The sequence below is a fragment of the Spodoptera frugiperda genome, chromosome 15 (assembly GCF_023101765.2).
Source record: "Spodoptera frugiperda isolate SF20-4 chromosome 15, AGI-APGP_CSIRO_Sfru_2.0, whole genome shotgun sequence".
Classification (NCBI taxonomy): Eukaryota; Metazoa; Arthropoda; class Insecta; order Lepidoptera; family Noctuidae; genus Spodoptera; species Spodoptera frugiperda.
In genome coordinates this window covers 14331028-14344972 of record NC_064226.1, presented here as the reverse complement: position 1 = coordinate 14344972, position 13945 = coordinate 14331028, and the positions used below count along the sequence as shown (strand labels likewise).

The following is a 13945-nucleotide window of genomic DNA, read 5'->3' as shown; positions in this document are numbered from 1 at the left end:
ATTTGGGTCTTCATGGCTGTAAAAAATCAAATTATAAAATACTTTAATTTGAATTCCCTAATATCTTTTAGGTACATCGCAGTTTCTAGTGTGTGAATTTGTATTTTTGTTATGGCCGAAAAACGAGCAGACGGTTCACCTGATAGTAAGCAATCGCCACCGCCCATGGACACCCAAAATACAAGAGGCGTTACAAGTGCGTTGCCGGCCTTTTCACAACACAAGCATTTTTTCACGTTGGTTTTCTGTGAGGCCGTGGTATCACTCCGGTCGTGCCGTCCCATTTGTGCCGAAACATGGCTCTTCCACATTTAAACTTCATACTATACTTAAACCTACATAGTTCTATGAATATCTGTATTTTCGACACATTTTGTATAAAGAGCTCATCAACCTAAACGGTTCCATTTCCTACACAAAGTTTACAATATACCCACTATAAGCAGTTGTCCATTTAGTGGGTAAGCAGTAAGTAAGCCGTTGCACTGGTTATTACTGTTAATTTGGCCGCGATCCCAAAGTGGTTGGCAAGTGCGACCACCCTAAACTCGTTATGTGATATTATTTGATGCTGTTTTATCTTGAGGCTAAGAAAGAAATGTTGTCATATTGTTTATTGTGTTTTCCTTCTAGCCCTTTGCTAAGGGATGTGATAAAATTTTGATGTTATCGTGATTCACAAAATTATATATTACGAGTATCAAAAGCTCGTGAGCCACTGCTGAACTAATAGTCTTCTTTGACTACATCATAAAATTTGTGTTTTACTGTTACAATTCATAGTAATTAGAAAATTATGAATGGATTTGTGTAAAACTTTGGATAATCGTGGATTGGCAAGGGGGGTAAAATAGGCTTCTGGTAACACCGCACACATAACGAAATACAACGCATACGTTGTTTTACGTCGGATTTCTATGAGGCCATGGTATCAGTCCGCTCAAGCCGGACCATTCGTGCCAAAACTTGGCTCTTCCACACTTATAATGATACAAGACACAGTCTGATGATGATGAGCCCTTGGCTACTTTATCAGTACCAGTACCTACCTAAAATTCTACTTTTTCGGTACATTTTCATTCATACCCCCATATAACTGTTCACAAGATCTCTTAACGATATCCACACTAGGATTTGTATAGTCCTTCAGTACGGAATGATTCGTTGAAGGACCGTTACAATGAGTTTATGTCCAACATTACACGGATTGTTTTCCTTATGTACAAACATAAATATTTACTAAGAGCAATACATTCTGAGCCTGTTGATAGAAGCTGAGAGGGTAAATGTTTATGGTTTTTTTATTAGGGCAAAGTTAATGCAAACATGAAATAACAGATAGCATGAAATTGGATTATGGTCTGATTTTGCAAGTGTGAATGCCAAACAATGGTTAAGTTCTCGAGTTAAGTAAAGTATTATTGGGAGCTGATTTCTGATAAATTCTAGTTTGTCTGGCAGATTTTAAAATCAGAACTTAAACATATTTACACATGACCACTGGTCATTTAGGTATTTAAAACAACCTAATAAACTTGTTATGTTAAAGTCGGTGGGCTTTTTAACTATATTCCCCAGAAACATTAATAGTAATGGAAGCCCAACTACCTATAATTATAATCCCCTAAATATACACCATCAATGTCTAACTGTCATGCTACCAGGTAATCACAACAAGTATATAATCTAAACATTTTGCTTCAGGCCTACATGGTGTACAAAGGCCATGGGAAGGACGAGCGAGAGAAGACTGGCAAGTTCAGGTCGAGGCCGGCAGAGTCCACGTACACCATGACCACCAACCGCAGTGCCAGGTTCTGTGATAATATGACTGAGAGGGAACTCGAGGTGAGAATACTGCTTTTGTTTGAAGTAGTTCGTGATTATAAGGGTAATGGGCAGCAATGGATGGCAAATGTTGTTTTATTTAGATTAATGAAGCGTGTTTCAATTACTACTTAGAGTAAAAGATAGAAAATGCAGAAACAAAATCTCAAAATAATGATCGTAATTAGATAAAACTATCAGATAACATTGAACGTAAGATCCAATTACTTCATTCACCTAAAATTGTTCTACAAAGTTTTAGGTAATTCACACCGTACTAGTATCAAATTGCTTTTATATTTCTAAAATACGCCAGACAGGTGAGACGAGAACTTAATTAATTTAGCCGGGCCATTACATCGAAAATGTCTGGAATTTCAGCCTGAATTCGGACTAGAAATCAAGTATTTTAACTCATTTGCAAAAAGAATATGTTTTTGTATAAGATTGTGTATCACTGTATTAAACGTAATTACATTAGCTTCGTTTAAAAGCAATTTACTTATTTGTATATCTCTACCCAAAAGGAGGAGTTCAGAAAAATATGTAACCAGTTAGAGAAACTTCGTGAGCGATGTGGTGCTGGAGCAGTTATCTCACGGAGGATAGGAGCCATGCAGGACGCTGCAGCAGTTTATGATAGAAAACCTCCCCCATCCGACCACTCAGCGCCTTTGAAACTGAATACAGTCTTCAGTGCAGTAGCGGATAGGTTAATGTGCACTGTTACTCCAGCAGAAGAATCCTCAAGTAGTGGTAGGGACCTGCCCTTCGAGGCACCTCCAGCCTATAAGCACAAGACGTTCAGTCCAACAAAAAGCGCAGAGAACAGCAACGCAGAACAAAGCCAGACCGACGTCACGACTGATTCTCCTAAAAAACGCACAGACCTCAACGAGGAACCAAAGGAAGACAAACAGAATGGAGTGTTCAAAATATCTGGTGAAGCTAATTGTAGTGATATCCGACCGCCAGAAGTAAGTCGTAACGGTTACAATAATAAGAGTGAGAAATCAAGTGAACTAAAGTCAAGTCCAAGTAGTACTGACACTGTTAAAGGTGTTAGATCAGGACACGCGAGGACTCACGCTATAGTTATTAACTTAGATGATAAGAGTCGCTTTACTGAAGAGGTCACTGTCTAAATAAAGACTGTACTTATGATTTCGTTAGGGTAGGTGTGGATGTACCAAAGATTGGCATACAGTTTAAAAGTATCTTTATTACGTACGCACTAAAGATTATTCTGCTAAAATCACGTTGCCATAACCCTTTGTAATAAGCTGTTAAATAAACAAGCGCGTTCACCTGAAAATGCTTTTGCGTAGAATGTTCTCGTAGATTTACCGCAGCGTTTCAATGGGATTACGCTAGAAACTAACCTACTCTGTACTCCGTACCTCGTGAGTTACAATATTGGATTTCAACACTGTTATAATACTTGAAGTGAAGGGAAATCACAATCGTGTTACCGAGTAATCGATAGAAGCTTTGCTCGAAATATTATAGAGATTATCAATATTCAATTATTTTAACAGCCCAAACTCAGATTTCAGTTTAAACAATTCAATTTCAATTTCATCGATATCTGAAGCTAGTCACAAATGGAACTAAAAGCGAATTGTCATCATTGTTGATACAAATGCCGATGAAAATAAAGATTTCCCTTCTGCCTGCATTCTTGGATTGCAGCGATTCCAGTGTTTCGTGACTGTGGATTGTAAATAAAAGTCTTGAAGCGTTCGCGATAAAAGAACAACAATTTATGTGATTGGCATTAAGATACAACATAGATGGTAACTTTCGATCAAATCTTCATTGTTTTGACTGTTCATTCAATGAGTGGAAGCTACATAGTATGTTGTTTTGTTTTGTATTTTTTTGCAATATGCTTTATCCACAGTATAAGTACGTGGTTTTAATCGCTCATATATATTTTTCGTCTCATGATTTGATCTTATGTACGTATCAAATCAGAGGTAGGTTTGTGGATTGGATGCAATGCATTTAATATTTGATTTAATCACGGCGGAGGTACAAAGATTTCACGTCACATTTCAGTAATTTGTATCAGACATTCAGAATATTACTACAAGTAGACAATTATGGATAGTCGATGCAACGTCTATTAGTCTAATACTAAACTTGATTACTTGACTGTATCTTCCCAGCTAATGGGAATTATAATCTAGAATTCAATACCTAAGCTGTAGCACTATTACTGAGTTAATAATCGTCTTTGGTAGTAATGATAAACTAATATCGAATACGTATTGGTATTATTCCACGCTGATGAATAGCAAATTGGAACTCACGAGACGTTCGGTTGTTGATGTTGATGGTCCAAGAGCTCTTTACATAAGTGCCAGTGTAATTACCAGGTTTTTTAGGAACAATTTTTTATTTGAGTGATTGAGGTTTGAGATGGCCACGAAACTTTGTGTTCAGTTAGTGTTGATGGTTAGGCAATGTTTTGAAATTTCCTTAATATGTAATAGAAGCATTTTGTAAGTTACGGGTTTATATGGCATGTCTCCTCATTTTTATTATCATAATCTTTGGTACATCCAGACTGTTAGTAATATATCGTTAAAGCTAGTCCTTACTGTGATTCTTAGTAATATGTATGTTTGTTTATTGAAAGTTTCCAAAATGCATATCAAAGTACTTCTGTGTACGTGTATTGTTCTGATAATGTTGTAATGGAATAATAATTTTAAAATGTTGGTGTATGCTTGGACGATTAAGTTCATTTTTGTTTGTCATGTGTATTAGAAACGGCAATAAATAAAGTACGGGTCGCACATCAAAATACCCTAAAAGACAATTTATTTTAGACTTTATTACATAATAACGATATAATTGAGAATCGTATGTATAAGATTGGCAGATTGGGAGTTGCTTGATAGCAGCACAAATATCCAATGCAATAGAAGTTTGAATCAAGATTTTTCTACTGGTTTCTTTAAAGCTAAGAAAGTCCTTAAATTTTGTTTTATTAGGTAAAAAATAATAATAACACAACTAATTCGAAAGTCATTGGTCTTCTTAGAACACAACTTCATACTTTTACGACTTGCAAAACATTCCGTGGAATGAGTGAAACTCTCATTACCCCAGTAATGTGGCATTCGGTTCACCGTGCAAGTATTCGAGCAAAAGTTTCCAGCAATAATTTCATTTTAGTACATTTTCGAAGTTAACACACAGTCGTTATTATTCTTATGCAAGAATTTTTAATGCTTGCAACTTTGGCTTGGAAGTTATGAAGTGTGTAGTGTCTATGTCATTTGTTTATTATTCGACAAAAGACAGATAAAAATTGTTGTAAGAAAATTGAGTAACCGTCATACTCAGAGTCATTTAATGGTTACTTAACCCAGTCCTTAGCAATTGTTTTCGGAACAAAATTGTTTCTAAGGAATAGTTTAAGTACCCAATCATTAAATGTCTCTGAGTACGGCAATAAGTCACTCAGATAGTGAGTGATGACAAGTCAGATAGGTAATTTCTCATGAGATGAGAGATGAGATGAGAATAGATCGGTTACAAATACATTTTCTATGTACATTTCCTCAATTCTGTTTGTATCTTAAAATAAACCCAATTTCTTTCCACGAAATAGAAGCCATAATTATTATTCAATAGAAATATATATCGTGACGTCACAAACTCATGTTTTCACACAAAATTAGAAGTGTTTTTCCACCAGAAATGTGTTATGCTACATTGCTGTGGATGCGTTTGGCTTCCACCAATCCTATTCATTGGTACACATAGTTTTTATATGGAAAGATGCGTGCTATGGATGGCTTTCCTACCCTACTATCGAGACATTGTATACTCGAGCTAAGCATCTTCCTTGTGCATCTACATAGCTTAGTATCAGTGGAAATGGTCACATGTAATAGCTAAGCTGTGAAACTATGTAGTTTCACAGCTTAGCTATTATATCTTCGTAGCATAACTACATAGTACGTCTCTGGTAGCAAAGCACCCTTATAGTAGTCGTTATTTTGACATGAGAATTATTTGTTTGATAGTATGGATCGAATTGTGTTGTTATGTTGTTGTTTAGAATACTTTATACGAAAAAGCAAAATATGAGTATGAATGTGTTGAAAATAAAATACCAAAGATATTAATAGCCATAAATAATTTTAAATGTAGAAAATATATAGTGTGTTATGAATGGATGACACGTTGATTTTATTTGTTAAAGTTTAGCAATATTTTATTTTAAATTGATAATAAAGTGTTTAGAAAGTATGTTTGACATTATTGAAATATGTTTCATATTATAAATTCTATTTCAAATTTTTTCGTTTAAATTGTTACTATAGTTTATAAATGTTAATACATATTATGTTTTTATTCGAAAAGTGTGAATTTAAATTGTCATTAAGTTGTTTGTTTTTCACGACAAAGAGATAGAAAAAGCAATAAATTTCGTAAGTTAATAAAAATAAGCATTCATTTTGCTAACTGTTTTTAAATGGCTGAATAAAATTTCGCTCTGAATTGAATACCTATGTCTGTGGGCGCCCTAACGGGCATGTTAACAGCGCCACTAAAATGCTGCCTTACATCTCGATTGAGTATACTGGAGCACATTTTCAATAGGACTATTATAGAGCGGCATTTTAGACAACCTTGTTGATATCTTTATGTTTTAAAAAAATATTATATTAGTTATGTTTTTGTTTGATGTGAATGAAAAATGATCATAATTATTTTGTAGTTTTAAAAGAAAATCTAGCATTTATTATATTATACTTTATTTTGTACAATTTGAGTATAATTTTTATATTATTCGAAAATGTATATTTTCACCATGTACCAAAGATATTAGTTTTAAGCAGTACAAGCTATTTAAATAAACGTATTATAGATACTTTGTTTGCAATTAGCGCTCAATAAAACGCTTTAACGTCAAATAATATTTAATGTTGTATTAGATATAACAATAAAATATAAGACATATATGAGAGTTACAATTTTATAGTACATTACGAAAAAAAAAACATTTGAAAATAGTACACAATTTAAATTTATTCATCATAATTACTTTTTACTAAATTTTAATTCTTATCCCGTGTTAAATAAGGTTTGAAATGGTATGATAAAATTGTAACTCTCATTTTTTAAAATGTAAATATTCGAGCCACGATGAAAGACAACTAGTGAATGTATTTTTTGTAAATATCTAAGCAAGTATAGAGACATATGTATATCTACGTTTTGATTGTACATATAGAAACAATGTGCCATTTACACTAAAATGGTGATAAGTATGATATTCAAACAAGTATTTAATTTAATTTTAGTATTAACTGGTACTTAGATATAAGACTATTACCGATCGAAGTGCAGTCAACAGCACATCAAGTTACCACAACTTTTGTTACAGGATTTCCAACTTTATCTCAAAGTTATAGAAACGAAAATGGAATAAAGCAATATGACATTTCAGGAGAACTTGATGTGCTGGTTCGATCTGTTCGAAAAAATCCTACTATTAAAGTTTTTAATAATAAAATTGAAAAATAGTTTTTAATAAATGCGTGCTACATTTGTTTTAAAATAGACATAAAATGGATTTTTAACACTTATCCGTAGAGAATAACATATTACTGAATATTATTAAAAATAATGCATTTAAACACGATTCTGAAGATAGACATTTTAACTCTGAAAACTGTAAATAAAATATAAGCACTATTCATGTCTTCCTATCTATAAATAATATTTTTATTTTATCATTCCACGATAATTGTGGCTAATTTTATCTGTTTTTAGAAATGTTATATTACGAGACACAATGAAATTATTTCAATACTAGCCACTGCCATCGGCTTCGCCCGCGTTCTCGTGGGATAAAAAGTATCATATTACCTAAGTCAGCTCATTCCTTGTCTGTATAACAAATTTCATAAAAATCAGTTTAGTAGTTTCAGCGTGATTGACGGACAAATATCCAAAATCATTGTGATTAAAAAATATTTATGTAAAAGGAAACTTAACTTTTTATTATTTTTTTATTCATTTAAACACTTTATATAACCATTTAAAAAAAATAGCCACGTTATTTACTATCTAATCAGCACATACAATCGATATCTGTAATAAATCAAATAGGATTTTAATAATAAACTAAAAAATATAGATACTATTGCAATTTATGCCACTAAGTGGTTATTTTACCAGACATTCCATTTTAATAATAAATAATAATTATTAATAATGTAAATATTGTAAATAAATTATTGCAAAGCTTTTAAATATATTGTGTATAGTTTAATTGGTTATCGTGAACTGGTCATGAAGTTAATAAAATAAAATTAATTAATTATATTATTATGTCTATTTTTTACTAAACCGTTTATACATTTTATTGTCATTTTAATAATATGAGCGGAAACTATATCAAAGTCAAAGTCAAAGTCTAAATTATTTATTTCAAAAATACCGAGACCTTTTGAACGTCGAAGCAATTATTACAATATTAAAAAAATCTGTTGGCCAGTCCTCAAGTTAAGATAAAATTATTATTTCCAAAATGTAGATTTCTATGGAGAAGAACGAGCAAGAAACTCTCTTCCAATCAGGTTAACAATACAATTCTTGGGTACAAAATAATAACAGTATATTTTACTATTTTATTAACCAAAAATAAATAACTCATAAAACATCATATAAAATAAACCAATATCTACCTGAAATTATTACTAACTTCCTTGAACAAACTTGTTTTAAGTCTAGAGACAAACCATAAAAAGAAACCACATAAAATAAATATTTTCATAGTCTTTTATATCGCTTTACTAAGGAACTATTCAAAAGTACATTTGTTTTAAAAGTTCTCGCAGAAGATGAGCCGTTTACTGCGAGTAAGAAGGACATGAGAACACAAATCTAAACATTCCATTTTGCAAAGAAATATAAAGAAGGAACACAAGTGGACAGTTTAACTAAAGACATAACTTCCCGCCCGCTGGCTCTGACAGAAAACCTCGACTTTTTAAATCTCAGTCATGCTCTGGTAGGGATGCCACGTGATAGCTTTCATTTTGCTTCAAAGTTGTTATTTGTTCCATTTATTTAGACTTTAAAAAGTAAAACCGAAAAGATCGTAGCAATATGCGCCCGACCTTTTTTCGGTTTTTCGGAAATTACTCAGTTGTAGCGTGGAGTTTGGAAATGATTATGGATGAAAGAATTAAATTAAACAACCAACTACACCAACCACCCTCGATAAAAAACTACGTATTTTAAGTATGTTTGATTGTTTGGCACCCTGTGGACACCAATAGATTTGTACCAAAGAAACGTAATTATCTGCAAAATATACCCTAATCACCCAACAAGAAGTACTAGTCTGTATAATCAATATCTTAATAAAAAGTCAATTTTAGCAAACGTCTAATTTTGATTCATAGACTTTATATCAATTTTTAAACTCCAACTATCATCCTACCACCCCTATTACCAAGTGGTTTGCAGCGATTCATCTTGGGAACGCGTTGTGACACGTTGATATAGATTCTCTTGCACCTGGTCACTGCAACATGAACCAGTCGAGGCAGCCAACTTTGCAGGAAACTAGGAAGTTTCCATAGCCTCTACTTACCTAGCCTAAATGTATGTAGGTCAGTTTTAGTGAAACGACTTGTACAATGGAGAATACATATTTTTGGTTTAAAAATATTTGAAAGTAGGAAATACTATGGAATATGGCCTTCAATCTATAGAAACATGCTGAACACCAGACAAGAACACACGGGTTCAAATTACAATATCTCTATTTTTATATCGGAGGTTCAAAAGGGACGTAATATACAACTTACTAACAATAACTCTCAGATAAAATCAGTACAAACGCTAAAATATTTCATAAATTCACGCTCGAGAAACAAATATCAAAATAACTTCGGCTCGAGTGACCAAAAGGTTTAGGCCAACAAATTCACCAGTACTGACAGTAGCCAGTCAAATTAAAATAATAATTTGATTTCACCCGCACGTTAGTCCTAAGCCTTAAAAAAATAAATCTTTCACTGCCTATCGAAATCAACGACCCATCTCCGTGTTTACATTTCATCTTGATGCCCACAAGGGTTTACAAAGTCCGCTTAAAGCGAAGTTTTCGTCCGATAGGTACTGCACCTGTTACACCGTATTTATCGTACGTGGAACGCAAACAGACATTTACACGGTAATTAGTTCTGGAATTAATTGGTTTACTGGAAGCTCTCAGGTCTTGATTGATGGATTACAGTGTATCTAGATAGGTTTTAGCTAGATTTCGAGTTGGAACTTCATCAAGGCGTTTAGAAAGACAAGCAAAATAACTTCGACAATTAAATTAATTGGTGGTTGTTTGTTCAAAGGAATTTTCAGTGATAGAAATATAAGTCTCAAGACATTTCCAGTCTAGACAATGCTTTATCACGAGGCCACAACTTAAATATAACTATCCTAAAATGGTATTTACAAAGACGAAAATAGTACAAATCTTGAAAGATGAAAGAATAAGAACGAATATTCGTCGTGTTTACAGAAAATAGAAATATACCTTGTTTATACCTGCCATCCATCTGCGGACTATCCTAAACCATTTAATCCGGGCAGTGCCATAAGGCATGAACCTTCCTTAAGTGAAGGAGCTTTAGAGTGAAGGCTTACTGCCAAAATTAAAACGTTTATTTTTATATCCTTAGGCCTTCCACAAACAAATCCGCGTAAAATATTACTTTGGTACTACTTTCATATTTTTATCCTATTACTTTAAATGTCTCCTATCATCCTTGGTATTCAAAAGATCTCGAATCAATAATTTAAAAATAAAAGTCAGAAACAATATTGATTGGCTCGGTAGCTGGAAAAGGCAGTCGTGCAACGTGTAATGGATTCGATTCAAGCACACCACAACTTGTTGTTTCGGGTCTGGGTGACACGTGCATACAGGGGAATTGTATGTTTGTAAACGCACCCACGACACCGGAGAAAATACTAATGCGGGGCAACGTTTATTAAAAGATAAGAAAATATTAAACCCTTAGACGACTCACCAAAAAAATCGAGGCAAAGAACCCGAATATACCCACCTTGTAGACATGCTCGTTACGCGAAAAAACCGTGTCACACATAGCTGTCAATCAACAAAGTGTCACGTTGACAAATGTTTGTTATTCCTATTTATATAGAGGACTGTCAACTCATTACCTGTGTCCCTGGGGCGCGTGTGTGACAGCTACCTGTCACTGCCGAGCGTGACTCGTGAACCAATCAATAATATAGAATTGGTAAATTAGATCACGTAGTGGCAGTGAGAGGGTTGGGCGCGTCTTACGAGTAATCGGGTGCTATCTGTCAGCTCGATCATTTGTACTTGATATACGGATTTGAGAAAGAATAAGGAAAGATCGGGAAAGGTTTAAGAGAAACATCGTCCCTATGTAGAACACAGACGTGAAGTAAATGTGTACCTATCGTTAGTCCGTGTTGTTGAGTCTAGACGTTATTTGTTTTGTGTCTTTCGTTATGTGAAATTGTTCTGTTTTGCTTATTGGTTTTGGTAGATTGAAATAATAAAGTTATATCTCTATCAGGTACGAATTTATGGTATTTTATCTAACTAAGATAATTACTCTGACCAGCTCTGCTCAGCTTCTATGGGTCGTAGCGTGATGTTTTATAATCTTAATAGCTTTCCTAGATAGAGTGCTTTATTCAACACAAATAATTTCTCTATTGGAACCGGTAGTTTCACAGATTTGCGCGTTAAAACAAACAAACTCTTCAGCTTTAAAAATTAGTACAGATATATTTCGCTTCGCCGTTGTGGCTGAAAGCGGGTGGCCAAACGCAGACTTATCGACGCAAAAAAAATATTGATTATTATAGGTGTGTATTTTATTATTCTATCAGTATTATCACTTGACTGGTGTCACGATAACGAATTAAAACTACAGTCTTGTTATTTGCAATAATAATATAATAATTGAAGTAAGGTAAGGCATTGTGATTGAGTTACTGCGTTGCTGTAATGTAAAGGAACTATGTCGTCGGTCATAGAAGGATGTGTTGACTATCTAAATAAACGAGTTGAAGAAATTATCTTGTTTTGTTTTATTTCTAAATTGTTAAATATGAAATCATATCAGTTTTCACCAAATTTGAAGGAACCCTTAAGCCATAGGTGACATTTAACGACATATTGTTTTTTACCAACATGTGTGTGACATTTAACAGTACAAGTGTGTGTAAGGTGTTAATTTAGTTGTTCTCCCTCACGTTAGGTTATAAGTGGTTTTTTTTTATTGTGTAAGCCTGTAAACGAGTAGACTGATCACCTGAAGGTAAGCAATTGCCGCCGCCCATGGACACCCGAAACACCAGAGGCGTTACAAGTGCGTTGCCAGCTTTTTGAGGGTTAGGAATTTAAGGGTTGTTGGGGAATTGGGGATTGTGAAGATTGGGAAGGGCCCTTCGGTAACCGCACTCACACAATGCAAGCGTTGTTTTACGTCAGTTATCTGTGAGACCGTGATATCACTCCGTTCGAGCCGAAGCATGGCTCTCCCACACTTAAAAGTAGTTGGTAAAAACAAATTTCAGATAGAGTAAAAGTCTATTGAACTAATAACGATTTCAATATAATAGTTAAATTACTTATAAAACTATTCTACCCAAACAAACAATACAAAATCAATTTCCAACTCAGCATTTCGTGCACGTGCTCAAAAATTCTATGACCTTTCCAGCAAACTAGCAAAAAGCAAACGCCACAATAGCCAATTTTATAGTTGCACATAAAAATCTGAAGCACGTTCTATTCAAATTGGTACTCGTTTGACGTAAGAACGAAATATATGAGGAGAGTAACTAGTCCAAAGGAAGGAATACAATGCTTTGATATGTATGAAGTTTTGTGAGGTTATTGAAGTTAATCCTCAGGGATGAAGGAAAGTTTTTATGTTCGCACGCTCTTGGATACGAGTAACCTCGGAATTTGTATAGAGGAGAGAAATTTTTAGAATGCCTTTGTTGTAGTGTCGATATGGTTGAAGAATCCGCTAATACTCTATCGTATTTTCACATATCTTCAGAAATAAGTTACACGAGGAAGTTTAGAAAGTTTTCTCTAAGGAAATTTTGACAGTCTACTGTTGGAGTATGAAATGGATCTTCTCCCTATTGCCATGATCTCACCATCTAATTTTAACATGAGACCAACGGCATTTTTTAAAGTTATTGATCTTTTTATGGAATAAGCCGGTAAATGAACACATCACCTAATGGTAAGCAATCGCCGCCGCCCATGGACACTTGAAACACCACAGGCGTTACAAGTGCGTTGGCGGCTTCTTGGGGGTTAGTAATTTAAGGGTTGTTGCGGAATCGAGGATTAAGAAGATTGAGAAGTGCGTTGTTTCACGTCGGTTTTTTACACTTAACATGATGGCGACCACATCTTAATAATAAGAATTAAATGATAATCTATTTTGGTTATTTTTTTAAACATCAAAATATCATGCTATCCAATTCCACTTAAAACTAAACATACGAAACATTCAATACTAAAAACATTTTGTCCAAAAATTCACTCTATACCCCAACAGTAAAGCCTATTATCCTAAATAAAATTAATGCTACCAGTTGACGGAAAGTCACAAGCCGTCAAGTCACAATAAATTGTTGCACGTTGCGATGCACGTCACGTCCTGCAACATGACACGGGACAAGGATCAACTTTTGTTTACAAACGTTGATGAACGGTGCCCCGTAAGCGATGCCAGCGCCCCCACTTTTCAAATCATCTGTTGCGCCTCAATTTGTCAAATGGAATAGATGGCTTGGTGAGACGTGCTAAGGTCGAATATTGTACTACATTTTAATGAGTCTGGTATGGAAATTAATGTTCTTTTGAAGGAACTATGTTCTTAATGGTATTAGTAGTGTAGTGAGTAGCGGTGGAATACATTTTATTTTGTATTTCCTATTTTCTAGATAATTGTAATATACTCTACATTTTGAACCCTATTAAACATATCACACGTACAATATGTCAATGTGAACCTAGCACCTCGATTTCAGTTATAACTAAGCGAGCGCT

General features: G+C 34.1%; 1 protein-coding gene across 2 annotated transcripts in view; it reads left to right on the top strand.

The window, feature by feature from the left end:
- Positions 1-11946, top strand: part of LOC118276112 (probable G-protein coupled receptor 158) — a 138697-nt gene extending 126751 nt beyond the window's left edge. For both annotated transcript variants that reach the window (XM_050698643.1, XM_050698642.1), the window contains exons 11-12: positions 1705-1848; positions 2355-11946. In XM_050698643.1, the coding sequence (XP_050554600.1) occupies positions 1705-1848; positions 2355-2972 (762 nt within the window). In that variant the 3' untranslated portion in view covers positions 2973-11946. The remainder of the gene's footprint in view (positions 1-1704; positions 1849-2354) is intronic.
- Positions 11947-13945: the final 1999 nt, after the last annotated feature.